General features: G+C 59.8%; 1 protein-coding gene across 2 annotated transcripts; it reads right to left on the bottom strand.

Annotated features, from left to right (window-relative positions):
• Positions 1-601: 601 nt before the first annotated feature.
• SMTNL2 (smoothelin like 2) lies at positions 602-18,844 on the bottom strand (the record flags this gene model as incomplete). 2 transcript variants are annotated; one of them, XM_079724771.1, is made up of 8 exons in its annotated part: positions 602-728; positions 7,073-7,224; positions 7,533-7,650; positions 8,675-8,854; positions 9,762-9,837; positions 10,575-10,811; positions 11,331-11,421; positions 18,455-18,844. In XM_079724771.1, 8 exons carry the CDS (start codon positions 18,842-18,844, stop codon positions 602-604), a joined length of 1,371 nt encoding a protein of 456 aa, XP_079580897.1. The 2 variants fall into 2 exon arrangements, with proteins under 2 accessions (XP_079580897.1, XP_079580898.1); XM_079724772.1 differs by lacking the exon at positions 10,575-10,811.
• Positions 18,845-19,260: the final 416 nt, after the last annotated feature.

Genomic DNA, 19,260 nt, shown 5'->3' with positions numbered 1-19,260 from the left:
CCCTCCCATTTCCCCAGAGAGCCGAGGTGACTTGCAGGTCAGCCGCTGCCCAGGACCTGGGAGTGATTAAACAGTTTCTTCCCAAGACTTCAGTCTTCTTTGTCAAGCTGCTGATTAAGCGTCTCTATATTTCCTGGCAGTGGCCCAGAGCGAGGGAGGGAAGGAACCTACAATAGCGTGAGGAAGTAGAAAACTCTGGGTATTTTGATTAAAAAACACTTGGTAGTCAATGCAACCATGTAAAGCCAGTGGATCCAGTTCAGCAGAGGGAACGCTGTGATTCAGGCTTCCAGAATCTACAGACAAGCATTATTATTATTTTTTTTTAAGGAAGGTAATTATTTAGCACCAATTTCTCTCTCTCTGGTAATACTTCCTTTTCCTTGGAGCCCTTGGCTGTGATCAGTGCGGTCAGAACGCAGCTCAGCGGTACTTTCCCATCAGTAACGCAGCCGGGCCGGTTGGGGAGCGCGGTTACGAGGCACAGAACAAACAGCTCTCTCACACCAGAATGCAACTCTGCTCGGGGGGCATCCTGACTCCGGGACACAGGCAGCCCCACCGACTCCTTCGGGGCTTGGCTCTCCAGTCCCGAGGGGCTTCACTCAAAGCGACGCAGGTGGTTGTACAGAGACTGGACGTAGGTGAAGACACACATGGGGTCCGGCTTGCGGCCCATCACCATCATGTCCTCCACCTCAATGAGGCGCTCACAGTTGGCCAGATTCCTGAAACACAGAAGCCCCATCAGAACGCCGGCCCCAGCCATCAGCCAGCGTCGCTGCCCCAGAACAGAGCTTGGCCCGGAGCTGGAGGCTCCCAAGTGCTCCCCAACTGGGAATTCACATCACCCCAGAAGAGCCTTTGCGGTTACTTTCTCTAGTGCAGTGTTTCCCAGACTCCCACATCCACGAACAGCCCTTACGACTCGTGTTTTTACATAACTAGACTTACTTTAAATTTTCAGTGAAATTCAGCTTCACTTTAAGGTTTCACTAAATGAAGTTCTGCTAAAAAAATCAATTTTATTAATTTGGTCAAACTTATATTAATCGAAAAGGTTAGTTTTATTAATAAAAATTTAGCTCCAAAATTAAATTTCACTAAAAAAATTCAACGTGTATCAGCAGTATATGGAGAATCAGTATGGACTATAAAAATAAATGTAAAATGAATAAAGTAAAAAATAAATTCACCCATATGCTTCCTAGAACAATGTCTTTAACCTTTTTTTAAACCATAACCCATAGAGGTGTTTCATCGTGATTCATTCAGCACGTGCATACATTTATGTGGAAATAAAGTTTCACAAAGATACTGACCTTTTCTACTACTCATATTTCCTCTAGATTTCATCTTTATTTCTCTCCCCACCTCCTTTTTTTTGTTTTTTGTTTTGTTTTGTTTGTTTTAATGCTGGTAGTGAGCCACTAAATTGATTTTATTATCTACTCAAGGGTCGCAACAACTCAGAGTTTTAAAAGTTGCTTCAAATCATCTTGTGAGCCTCCCCTCAACCTCGCCCTGGGTCCACCTCATGCTCTGGGAAATACTGGTTTAACTTCTGGCCCACTGGTGTAGATGCGTGTGGAAACTGGGGCCTTTCACTGGGCTGCAAAAAAAAGCTGTTCCCTCTGCCGTTCCCAGCTGGGAGGGGGACTGAAGGTCCCGGCTTCAAGGTCTCATGGAGGTGGGAAGATGAGCATCCACCTGGGAGGTAACAGCAGGGACCCTCTGCCAAGCCCAGCAAAGCCCGGCCCTGTGCCGAGCCAGACGCGTCATCAGGCCGAACCCAAAAGGCCCAAAGCAACGGCACTCAGTCCAATCAGCTTCAACAGCTGCGTGCACTGTTGTAGTTCCAGGGTCTCCTCCGGTCTTTTTGCCCCCATATCCATAAGTCCATGAGTGACACTGTTCACATCCCAGCTGTATCCTTCCTAGCTATATGATTTGAGCAAGACACTTAACTTCTCAGGGCCTCATTTTCCCCGACTGCATAATAGCCACTTCACAGGGAGGTGGGAGGATTAATGAGCTAATCACACAACCAGCAGGAACGGTGTCTGGCACATCAGAAGAGCTCAATAAACGTTAGGAATGATCACTGTTGCTGTCTGTATCATCATGGTTCGCTCCAAGCAGCAGAGTGGGTCATCAGGGAAAAGAGGCCGGAACTGGAACTCTAAAGAGCTGGGTTCAGATCCTGGCTCTGCCCATAGCTTCACCCTTCCGTGCCATTTCCTCGGTGGAAAGTCAGCCCCCGACCTCCGCTCCCCCTCCCGGTGGGCTTGTTCTTGTTGGGAGGTGGTGCCTTGTACCCCAAGCACTTTCTACCAGTCCCTGCCGGCTCCTGGGCCTGCGTGCTCCAAAGACAAGCCCTGTAACCTCAGCACGGGGCCCATCCTGTGGTGCTGGCCTGACGCCGGGCCTCCTATCAGAAACCGAAAGTCAGGGCGAAACGGAGACACCAGTCCCGGATCCCGTCGGTGGCTCCCCCTCGGTTTGGAGCAGGCAGCTTGCAAGGGAAGCCGCGGGCTTCGTGGGGTGGCGAGTGGCTCTGGCCCGATAAGCGGGCACCCTGGCTGCCCAGGATGGGCCGGGGCGGGGCTCGGTGTCAGGGGAGTGGCCGCTGTGACGAGGATATGCACGCAGAGGTACTTGGTTGACAGTCGAGGACTGAAAATCTGAGTTCCTGGGGAGGCCGTGGACCTGAGTTCACCTCCTATCAGGTGGCGTCGATGCCCTTTCTCCCTACCTGCAGCGCAGGGAGAGCTCCTCCTACCCGCCCAGGGCTGCAGACGGAGAATGCCAGGTGTGTGCCCGGGTATCACCACTGACAGCAGTGGCCTCAGTACTCAGTCCCCCAGGAAACGTGGGCACCATTAGAACCCTAAACCTCAGCCTTGGAAGAGAACTGAAATCCCACCCTCCAAACATCCCCCTCAGAGGCACCAACCACCTGGTGAAGGCCCTGTCTCGGCCATGCTCCCCTCCAGGTTCAGGGAAGGGGCCCTAATTTCCTCCAAGCACCGTTCCAACCCCTCTGCAGATGGCCCTGGCCAGGAGGAAGTTTTCCCTCATGTTTCTTATGCTGTTTTACCTCTTGGTACTTTCTACCTATTGGCCTCACAAGGCTATTCTCAGTCTAATTGTTTTTCCCCCCACAAAAGAGCCCTTCACATGTTGGAAGAAAATCTTAATATCCATGTCTTTCCCTGAAACTAACCATGTTTGGTTCCTTCACTGTGCCCCCGGTGGGTACCTGGGGGCTCTCCTCTGAGCGGGTTCTGGTTTCTCTCTAGAATTGCTGGCACGTCCCAAGTGTTGTCCAACTTGGGCTGGCCCCCTTCTTCATTCTAGAGGCTGCACTGACCCTCCCACTAATGACATCCCTGCCCCTGCCCAGGGTGGCAGTCAGGATGGGCGCTAAGGCCTGACCCTGGTATCACCCTCTACCCCACAGACAGGAAGCTATGGGCAAGGTGCTGGCTTCCCCAGAAACCAGGGGACTGAGCCACATCCATCTGGTCCCCACCCCACCCCAACCAGCCATGACAGTAATGATAAGATTTCTAGAAGCTATGGACACAGCTCCTGAGACAGGATGTGAGTAAAGGAAAATGATGATGAACATTGACTTTTATAAAAACATTTCAGTCTCAAAATATTAGAGGCCCCAATTGCCTTTTAAATGAAAACAAAACTGCTTTTGTGAAAACACAAACTTGTTTTAAATAGTTCAAACAGCATGGAATAATAATCCAAAGAAGAAAGTACAGGTCATTTCAAATGACACTGCGCAGCAAGAACCAGAGCTATCATTTGCCTACTACCAATTTTAGATGAATTAGCCCCACCTTGTTTGGGGTTAAAAAAGGGTTAGAGGATTTTCTCCTACTACTATCCTATTGTGATCTTCTGTCACTACAGGGCTAGCCTGTCAAGCAGGCAGGTGGAGGAGGTGCCTGAGGGGTTATTTTTATTTGTTTAAGCCTTCTCTAAATGCAGCCTGGGATGCCAGGGCTCGGACTACAGCCTCCTATCTGGTTTTAGAGACACATGGGCACTACAAATAGCCTGGAAGCTCCTTCAGCTGGGCTGTAACCTGAGAGTAGGACACATTCCCCGCAGGGCAAGCGGGATCCTCAGCTACACGGCCGGCCCCGCACCTACACCGCGCTCTCCATCTCAGCGGAGAAGGATGCAGAGGGTCAAGCACCCACAACGGGAGCTGGTCCTCCCACTTTCCAAGCCCCGAACAACTGTCGGACAAGGGGAGCTCACTGTGTTGTCAACACCGCATCACTCACACAGATCAGGCCCCGGGGAATCTTTGGGGAGGTAAATTATCAGGGGGAGGGGCGTCACAAACCCCTCTTACTCCCCAGGTTCTGGATGCGTCTCTGTGTTTTTAAGGCCCCTTGCTCGCCGAAGGGTCTGGAAACTTCTCCTTCCTGATGTGCAGGGGCCCTGTCCATGGCTGCTTTTCCTTTCCAAAGGCTGTGCCTTCATCAGAGCCCAGGCTCCTGTCACCCTACACCGCCCACCACAAACTGCCTTTCTGCTGCCTGCGTGGCCCTTGATGGCTTTCCCCCAGCCCCGCGTGTCTGCTTGGCTTTTGCTGGCAAAACTAAGGAGTGTCTGTTAAGACACTGGTAGCCAGTATCCTCAAGTAGGTGTCCCTGTGCTTTCTTTCCAGCTGTTCTAACCAGCTTATTGTCCAAGAAGCTAGGTGAGCCCAGCTGCCATCCTCCCAGGGGGCCTCGAGCAGGCAGGCCCACCCTCCCAGCCCTGTCCCCCACGTACCTGTGAGCTGAGTTCCCGGATGACTCAGGAGGGGAGGCACCTTCCTCCCCCTCAGGCCGGCTGTGGGCGCCGCTCCCGGCCCTCTCTCGAGTCAGCAGAAAAGCCAGAACTCATCTCAGGGGCCCGAAGGCCATCCTCCCCTCCCCTCCCCAGCCAGCCGGAGCCGGCTCAGGCGGTGGGAAGGCGGGGTCCAGTTTTTACCGCTCGTTTGCTCTGGGTAGGCGGGAGGCACAGCCCCAATGTGGGAATAGAAGAAACATCTGGGGGGAGTCTGGAGGCTCTCTGGGCTTATACCTCATGCTGGGAAAGCACAGCCACGAATGGCTCTGGCCGCCAAGGGAAGTTACGTTCCCTGCGAGCTGGGGTGCAGGGCCACCATCCTGGGGCCCGGGGCACCCCTCTTCCTGCCACAGCCCAGCCTGGTCCAGGGCTGAGGGTGACCAAGGCAGCCGGGGCTTGAGCAGGCACCGCCAGGCCCACTGGACTCGATGGAGAAAAACTGTCGGACAAGCGTGGCCTCACCCAGCAGGGGGTGGGTCTTGGGTGCCCACATCAGAGCCCGGGCCCTGTACACTCTGACCGTCTGCTTTTCGACAGTCACCCTTTCTGGGCTTCCAAGCAGCTGGGCCTCCTCCTGGGGAGGCGCCCCCTCCTCAACATCGAGCCGTTACACTTGGCGCTACTTCAGCATCGTCTGGATTCGGTTGTGTAACACGCTCTGTCCAAAGCTGTTTCCGCAATTAGGATGACAGCTAATCCTAAGCAGCCAGGAAAGAGACAGCTTCCAAAGTATACAAGGAGTTCTTATGACCCTACGGGGGCGAGAGGCCACGCAGGTCATCCGAGGCAACACAACAGGGGCAACGCCGGCACGCCAACAAGTCAGGGTCTCCGTTCTGCCCCTAGAGCGAGACCCGCAGTACCGGGCACGGGGCTGTAACCTGTGAGCTCCAACTCCTTCCCGGGCGGGGCCTGGGGCCAGGCGTGGGGCGGAATAGACTCGGGGCCGCGGGCGCAGGCCAGGCTTCAGGGAGGGCTCTTCCAACTCCACCAGCACGTGAGAGCACCTCCCGGAGGTGGGCACCGGGGTCGCGGACAAGACACAAGGGGGGTCAGGCACACACGGGTGGCCAGAGGCTCACTCCACCAGGCACAAAGGCGGGCGGGCAGGAGAGAATGATAAATGTTCCCTCCAGGAAACTCAGCCCTGGGGAGGTCTTCCTGCCCTCTGGCCTTCCTCCCCCTAATTCCATGAAGCCCAGCATCAGGCAGCCCTTAACACCCTCAACTCTGCCCCGCGCCTGCCCTGGACCGGGGCGCGGACTCAATGGACCGCAGCAATATTTCCCCTGCCCTCCGCCTTCCGTGTTCAGCCCACAGGAGGCCCTGGCGTGAGGGCAGGAGGTGGGGGAGGGCGGAGGGTTTACTCCCTCAGCTCCCTTCCTGCCGCGTCACTGTGAGCTGGTCGCACCCACTGCCCCAAAGTACAGCTCCTATCAGCCAGCCCTCTCCGCACAGCTGTTCTCCCCAGCCCGAGGGTACCCCACGGCGCCTGGCTCCTCGCTCACTCCTGCCCACACGTTTGCAAGGAAGCCCTTTGTTAAACCCTCCTGCCTACTCGGTTTGAATGCACCCTCACCAGAGCCCTCTTTGCCACTCTCCTGAGGCACTGGGGGTAGCCCTCAGCCTATAACCAAATGCCAAGCTCCCCGAGCACCTCCTGAACCCAGAATCACCCCTCACCCAATCTTCTCCCTATGAGCAGGTCTTAAGAAGGTAGGCAATTTCATATCAAATGCTTTTACGACATTTAGGGAAGCAAAATGTACCTACTGGAGAAGTCTGAAATGTCCCCCAGGCAGATATTATTCAGTTTCCTGCTGATCAGCTGCTGGGCTCTCCCAAGCAACTGTATGTCTCACCAGCCTGGAGAGGACAGGCTCAGTGCTCCGGAGGACCCCGTCCCACTGCCCCTTGCACCTTGTCTGTGGGCTGGTCCGGCAGACCGCACACCAGAGGCCGGGTACCAGCCAAGAGCGCAGGTGCACGAGAAGAGGGGAGAGCCTGGCTCTACTACTGAGTGCCGGGTGGCCCGGGGAAAATCCCCCCTTCCTGGCCATAGTCTCTCCATCTGTACGGGAGGCGACAGACTGGGTGGCCTCAAGGCTCTCAGCTCTGCGGACAGCTGCCCCCGTCCTGCCGGCTCCTCAGAACTTGGGCTTGGGGACTGGGAGGGGCCGGCAGCCAGGGGACCCGCCATACTCACTCGGCCATGGTGAAGGCCAGCTCGAAGTTCTGCCGCCGCTGCGCGGGGCTCAGGGCACTGTAGTCGAAGGCGTCGGGGAAGAAGGAGTGCACCAGGGCGCAGAAGGCCATCCCATCGCTCCAGCTGGAGGAGAAGTTCTGCAGGTCCACGTGCTGCAAGGCCAACGCAGGGAGGTAAGGGGGAGTACAGCACCGGCCTCAGCTCCTCCACCTGACTCGACCCCACAAGCAGGTCCTCCCAGCCCCTCCCCAGGCCCACCGTCCACCCAGCTCAGCAACAAGCCGTGCCTGCTGGACTCCACCTGCAGCGGCTGGGGACCGATCGGGAGGGTACAGTTTCTCCAGCTCCTACCCCTCCGCCCCAGACTGGGGCTCCCGTCCCGGCCAGGGGAACAAGTGGGGGGGCGGGCGGTGCCCACTCCCACCTCTGGCCGGGGTCCCAGCGGCCGGACCGGGCTCACCTGGTAGCCGAGCGTCTTGTTGCGGCACCACTCGAGCAGAATCTGCTTGATGCTGCTGGCGCTGGCCACGCCGAAGCTCTGCGAGCGCTTCAGCTTCGCCCGGGTCTCGCCCTTCCCCCTGCAGAGAGAGGGCAGGCCTGCTGGGGGGCTGGGGGGCTGCCCCTTGGCTGCCATCTACCCCGAGAACGTGCTGCTCACCCAGGTAGCGTGCAACCCTCCCAGCCCCACACCCACGTCCAGGCGTGAGCCCCCCATCCCAGGGCACAGCCTCCCTTGATGGAGTCTGGCACCACCAGATCCCTTCCAGCCTCCAGGTCCCCTGTTTACTTCCCACATGGGCAATCCTGGGGCAGAGGACCTGAGGCCGCACGGCCCGTGCCCCCCACCCCCCACCCCCCGCTACCTTCATCCCACCCCTCCTCTGAGCCTCCCTCTGGGGTCGCCCTCTTTCCTAGCCTGGAGTGACGGTTTCTCCCTCTGGGCCCCAAGGACACTCCTTAAAGGCCAAGAACAGGTTGTCTGGGTCAGCGGGACGCTTCCTGGGTGTCCCTTCTGACTCGCTAGAGTCAGAGCCTTGGGAGCGGGACTGGGGGTGGTCATCATCAAATATGCCTGGGCCGCACCCCACAAGCAACGGGCATCAATACCACCAGCGCACAGGAGGGCTGGATAAATGTGTGCAGAGGTGGATCCCATCGCTAATGGGAGCGGGGGTGGGGCGTGACAGGGGGCTGGTCTCACTGTGTCACCTCCAGCCACTGCTGGGCACCCCAGTGACTGCCCTCTGGCCTCTCCAGTCACGCCCTGAAACCAACTTCTCCAGCTGGGTGAGGAATGTGGGTGTGAGGGCAGCCGGGGCCCCTCCAGGACTGGGGGAAGGGGGCCTAGGCTCTCCCCAGGCCTTGCCTGGCCCCCTGCCCCTCCCCCACTCCCCACAGCTGGCGCCACCCATCCCTCAGCCCGCTCCGTAGCTGGCCCTGACCTTGTGTCCTGCCCAAGAGGTCACATCTTGGGGAACTGCCCCCTGGGGAACAGGACAGGGCCAGCTTTGCCGCACTGTGCCTGCCTGACCCTAGTCTGGGCCCAGGCCTACTCTGGGGGCCCAGACTGGTCTGGGGGGCGGGGCGTGAGAGCATCCGTACTTGCCGGCTGCATCCTGCTCCCATTTCTCAAATAACGCCTTCCGGGCCTGCGCCCCCGATGTGCGGGGCAGCGTCTGCGACCTCACCAGCTCCCGGCGACGCTCCCCCTGCCGATGGGCCTGAGTCGTGGCTGGTGGCTGCGGGGATGGGAGAGACTGGGGTGGCGTCACCAGAGGTGGGCTGAGGAGAGAACCACGGAGTCAGGAACACAGACCCGCCCATCACTAGCTCACCTGGGCCCCGGGCCCCCCACCCCACTGAGTGTAGAACGAGGCAGCAACCGGGCTACAGGCAGGGAGGAAGCACCACCTGCTCTAGTCCCCAACCGGTTCTGCAGCTTTTCCAAACTGAGCTGCTGTCCGAGGCAGGCCCGGCCGGCAGTGGGCCCCTCTCTGAGCATCATCACCCCTCGCAGGTGTCCGTGCCTGGGCTGAGCGGGGGGGCATCCTCCTCGCAGGAGGTGTACGCAGAACCGGCCTCACCAGGACCAGGCCCCCTCCTCACCACCACGAAAAAGACCCCCTTTATTTCTCCCCTGCAACAGTTTTCCAGAAAGTCACAATTCTCCTTTTATTACTGAAAGGGGGGACAAAAGCCAAGCCAGCCTCTATCCCCAGCTCCGATCACAATCCAGTGGGCCTGGGGGAGCATGGGGACAACCACAGGCCAGGAGGCAGCAGACCTGTCCCAGCCTAGAGACCTCCTCAGCCGCGGGCAGAAAGCAGGATGGGTGGAGAGGAAAGTGGGAGATCGCCCCACGCTCCACCCTCCTGTGGGGACCGAGACACCCCCTCCAATCTTTGCACAGACTTGCTTTCAAGGGTCCTAAGAGAAACCAGCCCGAGGCCCTATATATATATATTCTCCAAACAAAACCCTCCACCTAGCCCCGCAGCCTCATGTCCTCTGCTCAAACCCCACCCCGTGACGCTGTTCTCCCTTGGAACCAAGCCCAGGAGGGTGCCTCATCCTGGGTCAGCACGGGAGCTCCCTGCAGGGGCCCGGGCAGCCTGGGTTCAAGGCAAAGTCCAGACACTGCCTGGGGAGGGCTGACCTCCCCCCACCGGGGACTGGGGCCCCAACTCACCTGTCGCTGTTCCTGCTGGCCGTCACTGCCCCGTAGCCAGAGCTGGACAAAGACCGCGGGAGAGAAGAATTCTTCTCTTCGGGACAAAGCAAGGGAGAGAAATAACAAACCCTGGCCTCGGGGAGGGTCACCACTGCCAGCCTCCCTTCCTCTGACCTGGCCCTGTGCCGTTTACCCAGTGTCGCTCAGGGCAGGGGCAGGACCCCTGGGCTAAGCTGGCCCTGCCTCGGCCAACCGTTGAGGAGAAAGGATGCTGGGGACATAGAGCAATGACATAAAAGAGGCCTTTTAAAGTGTCCCCCGCCCCCAGCCCCGCTTTTGAGAGCACAGAGCCCAGGGCCTCTTGTGCTACATATCCAGCAAACACTTTGTTCCCGAGCCCTCATTCTGGAAACCCACAGCCCAACCCCAGGACACACCACTGAGGCCTGACCCCAGGCCCAAGACAGGCTCCGGGGACCACGCCAAAGTGTGCAGGGTAAGAGGCCACCTTCTAACCACAACCTCGACCTGCAGTAAAAGCCACAGTCGTCTCCCGTGGGGGACAATGCTACTTTACAGCATCTCTGGGGGAAGGAGTCGGGAAAGATGAGTCCCACAGTCGTCTCCCGTGGGGGACGATGCTACTTTACAGCATCTCTGGGGGAAGGAGTCGGGAAAGATGAGCCCCATTTGATGGAGATGAGCTAGGGAAGGGGGTCGCAGTGACAGCAGAGGGGGGCTGGGGCTTGCCCGGGTTTCCTGAGTCTCTTGCCAACCGCCCCCAGCCCCTGCCCTCCCTCCCAGTTTGAGGCCACACCCTCCTGCTCCTACCAGTGGGACTGGGAGTCCAGGGTGTGGTGGCCTCGCTGGGGCTGACGCCCCCCAGGACGGCGGCAGACGTGGGCGAGAGAGCTGCGGCTGACGTCTCCCCAGAGAACCTCTCGGAGACTCGCGTGACAGCCGTGACTGGCTGGTGAGGCAGCCGCAAGGAGAGGCTCGCAGGGCGAGGCTTGGGGGGCTCTGGTGCCGGGGCAGTTTGGGTGGTCTCAGGGGGTCCATCACCTGGACCTGGAACATGGGACCAGTAGGGTTGGGGGTGTCAGCCGTGGCATCCACAGGGGCCTCAGACCCTCCCAGGAGGACTCCAGTCTCTGGGAACCCTCCTCCCACCTCCTCCAGGAAGGCCTCCCTGACCACTCCAGCCTCCCTGACCTCCCCCTGCTGGGGACGTCTCGCTGCTCCAAGCAGAGCTGGCGTCTGCTCCAACTTTCCCTCATAGACAGTTCAATAAATAGTCGCCTATCAGTCCACTTTCTACCCTGTTCAGTGCTTGGACAATTCCTCAGCCCCTGCTTGCATTCCTCCAGAAACAGGGAAGCTCACCACCTTCCGAGATCTCTCATTTTCTTCTGTGTTTACACAGTTCTACTTCACACTGAATGAGGCTGCTCTCCCGGCAGCCTCCCCACCCGCTGGGGTTTAGGCTCAAGTCCTCCATCCCTGACAAGGGGTGGCCTGGCACAGAGGCGTGGCCGAGGCCCTGACCCCAAAGCTACCCAGCCCGCTCTCCTCTGCCGTCAGCCCTACCTGCCCCAGGCTGGTGCCCATTCTCGACGATGCACGAGTTTGAGGTCCTTCTCATCTCCGACTCGCCGGCCTCGTCGTGGTGATCCACGCTCTACAGAGAGACAAACACCCCCGAGGCCTAGTCAGCCGGGGCCAGCTGCCCGCACCCCGTGCGACCCCCCTGGTTCTGACAGGGCAAACAACACTCAATTTTGAGAGAGACAGCCCCAGGAAGGTACAGTGATGGGCCAAGGTCACACGGGACTCAGTCTCACCAGCTGAGCCCTCAGGATCCTGGAGGCAAACACCTCCACGGGGCTCATCCCAGACCCCCAAAATGCTAGGGGCAAATGTCAAGACTGGGAGCTCTGAAAGCGTGTGCAAGGCGCCTTACCACTTCCCCCAGGCTGGACCAGGTGCCCGGGGTCCGGAGAGCCTGGCCCTTGCTCGTCCCAGGGGCTGCCTGTGTGGGAGCAGCCCAAACCCAGTGACACAAGGTCCTTCCGGGCCAACAATGGGCCCAGGAGCCCTCACGCTGCAGGGTCACAAGATTTGCCTGGATGTCCAGAGTACAGAGGCCTGATTGGCTCCATGCGGCCCCTCCATCTCCTCTGGGCTACAGCAGTGGGGGGTGTCACGCAGAGAGAGAGCCGAGACCAAGAGCCAGCAGGGAACCTGGTATCCTGGCTGTGTTGCCAGCCACCAGGTGACCCAGGTCAGGTCGTGCCCCCTCTGGGTCGGTTTCCCTGTTGGAGATGAGGGAGTAGGTTATGCAAAGCTTCTGCCATTTCAGCATCTGCCAAGCGTCAGGTCCTTTTTCTGGGCATGCCACTTAAACCAACTTGCTTCTGTGCCCCCAGGAAGATGCCACCACACCCATTTTACAGATGGGACCTGAGGGCTGAGAGAGGGGATGTGTGCAGTCCAGGGTTACACAGTGAGAAACAGCTGAGATTGGTGGCCAGGAGGGATGTTGTCCTCAACCTGGGTTCTGCCCTTCTCACAGTGAGGAAGGATGGAGGGCTTGGAGCCTCTGTGAGGCTGGTAGCGTCTGCCCTGCAAGAGGAGAACACAGGCAGACCCCGATCCGGGGCTCTACTAAGAGCCCACGATGAGTGGCTTGAGAGGTGGCCGTACCTCTCCTTAGACGCCTCCAGACTACCTAGCCCCCTTGTCTACCAGGTTCCCAGAATGACAAAGGCCCATCCTTGGCCCCTGACGGCTCAGCTACCACTGCAACCAGTGCAAGAGGTGTCCACCCCGCCACGCGGGGATCAGTCTGGTGGAGGAGCCAGGGCTGTGAGCAGATGATATCAAGCCAGCATGAGGGTGTGAGCCTAAGACAGACTTCATCCAGCCCAGTGGGCCAGGAAGAGCCTCCCAGAGGCAGGGGTAGCTGAGAGCCAGTCTAGAGTAAGCTAGGTGGACCAGGAGTGGAAGCGACTAGTATCTGCCAAAGCAGATAGACAGCAAGGCACAAAGCATTCTGATCTGGTGGCTGGAGAAGCACCAGGCAGCCCAAGGTGCCAGCCTGGAGAACTTGGACTTGACTCCTCGGACAAGAAGGAACTGAAGGGCGTGAGCTGTGTTTTAGGAACATCCTTCAGAAGCCTGTGACATAGTGCCATGGAAGGGGGCGACCAGATGGCCAGTCACCTCACTAGTCCCACATGGGGACCTGGGGAGGAGAGATGGGGCAGTGAAAAGGGACTCAAAGGTTTGGGGAGAGTAAGTGGATACGGAGGGACGGGGGAAGTCACACCTCTTCCAAGCCTGGGCTTTGGGCCCAGCTGACTTGACTATGGCGGTGGGGGGGATCGGTGGGAAAATAAGAACTTCAATTTGGGACATGATGAGTGTAAGGTGTCCTTGGGGCATCAGGGGGTTGAGGTCAGGAGGTAGCCGGATATTTGAGTCTGAAGTTTAAGAGGAAGGACGGACAAACGATGGAGAAACAGGGGTCTCACATCTGGAGCACAGCAGAGGAAGAGCAGGCTCGGGGCCGATGGGGCCTGCGGTGGGCACCATAGCTGGGGGCAGAAGAGAATAAGAAGCAGCAGCCAGAGCGGGGAGGAAGAAAACCAGAACGTGGAGAAAGGCAGGTGGAAGTGTGTCGAGAAGGCTGGCGTGTCAGCGGCTCCAAAGGTGGCCTCAGGTCAAGAAAAAGAAGGTCAAGACAAGATCTAAAAAGGTCCTTTGGGTTTAGCCAAAAAAAGAGGTTCTTGGTGACAGTTTAGGAGCTGAATCAGAGGTGGGGGTGGGTGCAGGAGACAGCCTCGGGGAGAGATGGAGACACGGTACCTGCAGCCATGAGGGACGGCGGGAGGGGCTCCTCCAGGTGGACGAGGTAGGACAATGTTTATAGGCTGTGAGAAAGGCTCCAGCCGGGTGATGGGACCCTCTGTGCGGTGGGGACCCTGGGGAAGTGGGAGAGGACAGGACTCGAGCCTGGGGAGAGCCTGGGCTTGGAGAGGAGGTGACTCCTCCAACTTCCCATTCAGGAGGCTGGAGTGGGACGGGCCGGCCCCACTCGCAGGAACACTGGAGAACAGGGGGCAGCTCCTGACACCTCAGAGTGGGGAGGGCACCCCTAGAGCCTAACCCGAAGCCAGCTCGGCAGAGGGAGGAGCAACGGCCAGTCCATCCTGAGCCCAGCCCCCACCAGTCACCAGGGCGCTCAGCTCTGGGGGCTTCACGTCCCGCCCACTCACTCTACTCTGGTCCAACAGGTTCCGCAGGTCTAGGCGGAGGTCTGGAGGGACCGGCCACTGGTGAAACCATTTTCCCAGGAATGTGGGTCTCTCTGGTCACCCCCCCCCCCGCAGACGCCTGCCCCCACACATTGCAGGCCCCGTACCCACCCCATGATGCCCCAGGGGGACCAGACGCCACAATCAGGCAGGAAGTAGGTCCTGGACCAGCTGGATTCCTGCCAAGGGGTCTCCAGCAAAGCAGGAGGGAAAGGGGGTGGGGCTGACCCACGCGGGCAGGCCGGACTCCCCTCACTACCCCACCCCCGAGACGGGGGCCCACTGCTCGCTCAACCCATCCAGAGATCACCCTCCAACCCCTCATACGAGCCTGGCGGGTGGGGGTCATCCCTAACCTCACCCCGGGACCAAAGGCAGCAGCAGAGTCAGGGTGTGGGTCTCTTACCCCAACCCAGGGCTCTACCCACAAAGCGCTCATGCTTTCCAGGAGCAGGAAGGACAACTCAAGACAAATTTGTGAGGCCGGGCCCAGCCACCTTAGCCAGGGGAGGGGAGAGCAGGGTAACTGCTCCAGCAGGATCTGAGTCCCTGAGCCCACCCACAGGGCCCCCAGCATGCATGCTCCCCCAGTGGTCTTCCTTTGGCGGGGGCAGCCTGATGCAGCCACAGGGAAGGGAAGGGAAGGGGGTGGGTTTTGTGTGCTGGGGTCAGAGTAGAAGTCACTGGAGAGCCCTGGGGATGAGACGGGTCCTGGGGAGCTGGCTCTGGCACTCCCAAGATCTGGGCTTTGTTTGAAGCAGGGGGAGGCTCCCTGTGAGGAAGCCCAGGCCTGGGAATGTTAGGGGGAGAGGCGGGGGGTGAGTCTGATTTCAGGGACCCTCTCCCTGGGGAAGTGTTTAAACACTGTTGTGAGGCCAGGAATCATAGTTCAGGCGCTCTTGGGGCTGCCTGACCCCACGTGGGCTCACGCGCCCGGGCAGGGGAGCAGCTCTGCGTGCCTAGCACAGCCCACAAGCAGCCAGAACCCCCATCCTGAGCCCCTAACACGGCTGCTCTGTCCTCCTCCTCTCTCACACCACAGTTTTAAAGACTCAATTCAAACTTCTACCCAAAGCATTTAACTCCCTTATCGCACAGTGTGTCTGGGAAAGGAAGGCAGATAAGGCAAGTCTGGTTTCTTTCACGTCGGACCTCGATGCTGCTCCTGGCTGTCCCACGTGAGGACCCGGTGGCTCCAGCTCAGCTGAGGACATTTCCAGGGACCAACTCTGGCACAACCTCCTGGGCCAAGCCTGGCCTCAGGCTACCCTCCACTAGCCAGACCACAGCTGTGGCTCCGTGGACACTCTTACGAACCGATTGGGTTGATGTCACTGTTATAACCACGCAGACCATTCGGCACAGGGGCCAAACGGGGATGGGCCAATCCCCCTTGGATGCAAGGAAACCGAGGTCCAGCTGGGAGATGTCCCTAAGGCCTCATAGCAAATGGGCCCAAAGCAGCTCCTATTTGCTGCAGGGTCTCAGGCTTCCTACAGGGAGTCCTGCTGATTATTCCCACCCTACTGCCCTGCCCTCTCCCTCCTCCCAGAGCCTCCCTGGCTACTCACTACCTAGCAAGGTCAAGGTTTGTGCACTCAAAATTGGATTACTAGATCAACCTTGCATTGAGTTCAGGGCATAAGTATATGCTGAATATGACCCACCTCCAACCCCTGCAGTCCCTGGTTTGAAACCGCAGGAAGCAAAAGGGTCTCAACCAAGGGTCTCTAAATTTCATTGCCTGTTACAGAGGGGCAGTGGGACACCAGCCTCTGCACTGCCTGACGACTGCCACCACTGGCTCTCGTGTGCGGATGAGACCCTCCTACCCATACCACCCTGCCCCCCCCGACCCCCGGCAACACACACGTGGGAATATGGGAGTATGAGAAGCCAGACAGCCCCGGCGCCCAGCTGAGACTCTTTCCAGTCTCACCCTGGAGCCCCGATTCCTTGTTCAAGACCAAGTGTCCGCTCACAAGCTGCCAGTAACAGCCCATGAGCAAGAACGTGTGGATGACTCTGCATAGCACCCCTCCCTGCCAGAAACTGGCTCGGAGCCCGGGTGGGCGAGAGAGAGGTGGGTTGCAAGAGAAGTGGGGACCAGCGCCTCTGGTCAGGCAGGGAGAAGCTGCCTCAGGCCCAGGGAGCCTCTGATCCCAATGGAGACCTTGACCATCCTCTATCCACAGAGCTCAGCTCTGCTGGCTGTTCCACCTCCCTTCAGGCTTTTCTGAAGTCCAGAACCTACTCCTCAACTGTGTCTCCATCCTCATCCCTCAACGAGGGGCAGCATCCCTGCTGACCCCCAACCTCTTCTTCCAGAAGGACTTCCCTCTCTCCATGTCTAAGAATGGGCTTTCCAGGGCCTCCCAGCCCCCTGGCAGCTCCCTGGACTCTGCCCAGGGCTCTGGCCTCACCCTCTCCTTCTGCACGGCTGCCCTGAAGACCTCACCCATTCTAGGGCTTCAACCACCAGTTCTGCCCTGATGTCCCCCTGACCTCTGGCCTCGACCGGATCTGTGACTCCGCCTGCTCTGGGACACCTTCGCCTGGATGTCCCACAGCCTCACACCCTCAGCACAACCCAAATGGAACCCAGCATCTCCACCAGACGTGTGACTCAGGAGTCCCCCAGCAGGGCTCCCCAAGCTCTGGCTGCCCTCTCCTTGGACCACCACATTTAAGTTAATCTGTCTCCAGCCACCCTCCAACCTGCCATCCGTCCATGAGGGACCTTGCTGGATACAAGGGGGACACTGTCCCTCCCCTGCCCGGTGCCCCTCACCCACCAGCCCCATAGCCAAGAGGACTAGCCCACGCCACGTGACTAATGGCCATTCCCCACTGAGAAAACTTAGATGACTGGAGAGATTCCTCTCACATATTTGCGTGAATTCATGTGCCTATTTACATGACTCTGAAAGCATTTTTCGAAAACTTGGACAGCTGTTTCCACGAGCAGACAAGTAGCAAATGTGTGTTAAAATCAAATCTCAGGAACAGCCGATGACACAGTTTATTAGGTACGTGTGAGCTCACAGTGGTGATCTTATACCATGGTCAAACAGTGGTCATGCTTATAGGACAGAATTAAGTGTAGCCATTTCTAGGCACTTCACACGGAGCACCGGGACACCCAGGAGCTCTGCCACCAGCATGTTTAAGAACCTCTCACCCCACCCCCCCAAGGCAAAGCCCAACTCCCCGGCCCAGCATTCAGGGGCCTTCACAACTCCTCCCTCTGCTCTCGTACCCACCAGGCTCGCCTCCGGCCGGTGAGTCCTTCCAGCCTCTCTGAGGCGGCAGGCACAGCCCCACACACCGCCCCCTGCACGAGCAGCAGCAGGTCCTTGGCCTCCAGCACGAAGCCGGCCTGAGACACCCACCAGGATGGGACAATCGTGTTTGGAGCAGAACATCTGCTCTGGCTGCCCGCGATGTTGGTACTGCTCGGTCTGGGGCAATCGCCCACCCTGGCTGGGACCTCCAGGGGCAGGGGCTAATTTGATCCCCCTCCTACTGGCCCCTGGAGGTGCAGACCAGCCCACACAAGAGATCTGAAGGCGTGATGGATTGAACCAAGGAGGGGCTGCAGGTGCACACTACCCAGACCCTGGCACCCCAACCCCGGAGCACACGCCTGGCAGGGTGGGAAATCCCACCTGAGGGCCACTGCACACACCATGGGAGCCTTCTTACCCGCCGCTCCAGGAGGCCCCAGGCTCAGGGGAGTGACCCCCGCCCCACACCCACGCCGTGTGGGCCTCTGGCCGGTCATTGACCCCGGAAATCTAGACTGCTCACGACTGGTTCCCCCTGGCCCCCACCGCCACCCCGCCTCTCCCTTCAAGGTAAGGATTTACCCCCTGCGAGTTCCCAAACGCCGCTGCCCGGCTGCGCCCCAGCAGACGGCGTCCTCCTGCCCCCAACACACACCCGGGCTTGAGTTCTCAATCTGGGTTAATCAATAACCTGAACCATCAGGCCTCGGTGAAGCGGCATCGCAGGGGGCGCATCACTGGAGGTGTGGGAGTGGGGGGTGGGGTGGGTTGCTGACCACCCCCAACACGCCGGCCGGGCCCCGGGCGGTGTTAAACAGCACCCAAGCCCTTAGTGCCACGGGACAGCGGAGAGAGAGGGACAGAACTCGGGGCGAACAGGGCCCGGCTGCAAAGAAGGGAGGGGGCCCAAGACAGGTGCAGCGAGCAGGCTAAGCCGGTGCTTCGCCGGATGGTGGCCGGACCCCCACGACGGAGTCGCAGCGGCGGGTGGCAGGGCAGCGCCCAGTTCCGCAGGCGCACGCACTCGGGACCTATAGGCGCGGCGGGGGTCGCAGAGCCCTCCTCCCCCGGCGCACGCGCACAGGCGCCGGCGCCCCCCGACGCTCACCTGGCCTCGGCCGGACAGCGAGAAGGTGGCGTGGCTGGCAAAGCGCGCGGTGCCCAGACGGGGCGCGCGGTCCGGGACGCCAGGCGCGGGCGGAGGGCTGGGCGTGCCGGGCGCGGGGGCCAGCCCGGTCGTCAAGCCCAGCGCCTCCACCTGGCGCGTCAAGCGCTCGAGCTGCGCCTGCAGCCGCTGGTTGTCGCGCTGCAGCTCGGTCACCGTGCGCGCCAGCGGTCCGGCCAGGTGCAGCGCCTCGGCCACGCGCTGCTCCACGCCGCGCTGCAGCCCCTGCATGTCCTCGTGCAGCGCGCGCACCGCGCCCTCCAGCGCCGCCTCGTAGCGGCCCAGCGCCTCGCGCACCGTGCGCGCCTCCTCGGCGTCGGGGGCAGGCTCCATGGCGGGGCAGAACGCTTACGTGTAAGGGAGATCGGGCCTGGCCGGGGGAGCAGTCTACCTCCGCAGCTCCGGGCAGCAACTGGACGCCCGCGGCCGGGTTCGCCCGAGGGTTGGTGGGAGGGGCGGGCAGGGGGCGGGGCGGGCCCCGCGAGCCGGGGGACTGGGCGCCGCGCGGGGGCGGGGCCTCGGGGGCGGGGCCAGGCGGCTCGTGGGGACAGCCCCTGTGCCGTCGACCCGAGGGATGCAGTGAAGTGGGGGAGGGGGTGTTCCCCGGTGGCGCCGGAGGAGAAGAGCTCACTCCGCCTCTCCTCTTCCGCGGTGCGGAGCTGCACAGGGAGTGCGGGGGCCGAGCCCCCCTTGACCCTGGAGGAGCGGCGTGCGTCCTGGGGGAGGGGCTGCGCGCCACCTGAAGAAGG

This window comes from Hyperoodon ampullatus, assembly GCF_949752795.1.
Source record: "Hyperoodon ampullatus genome assembly, chromosome: 19".
NCBI classification, from domain to species: Eukaryota; Metazoa; Chordata; class Mammalia; order Artiodactyla; family Ziphiidae; genus Hyperoodon; species Hyperoodon ampullatus.
This window is presented reverse-complemented; position numbering and strand designations above follow the sequence as displayed.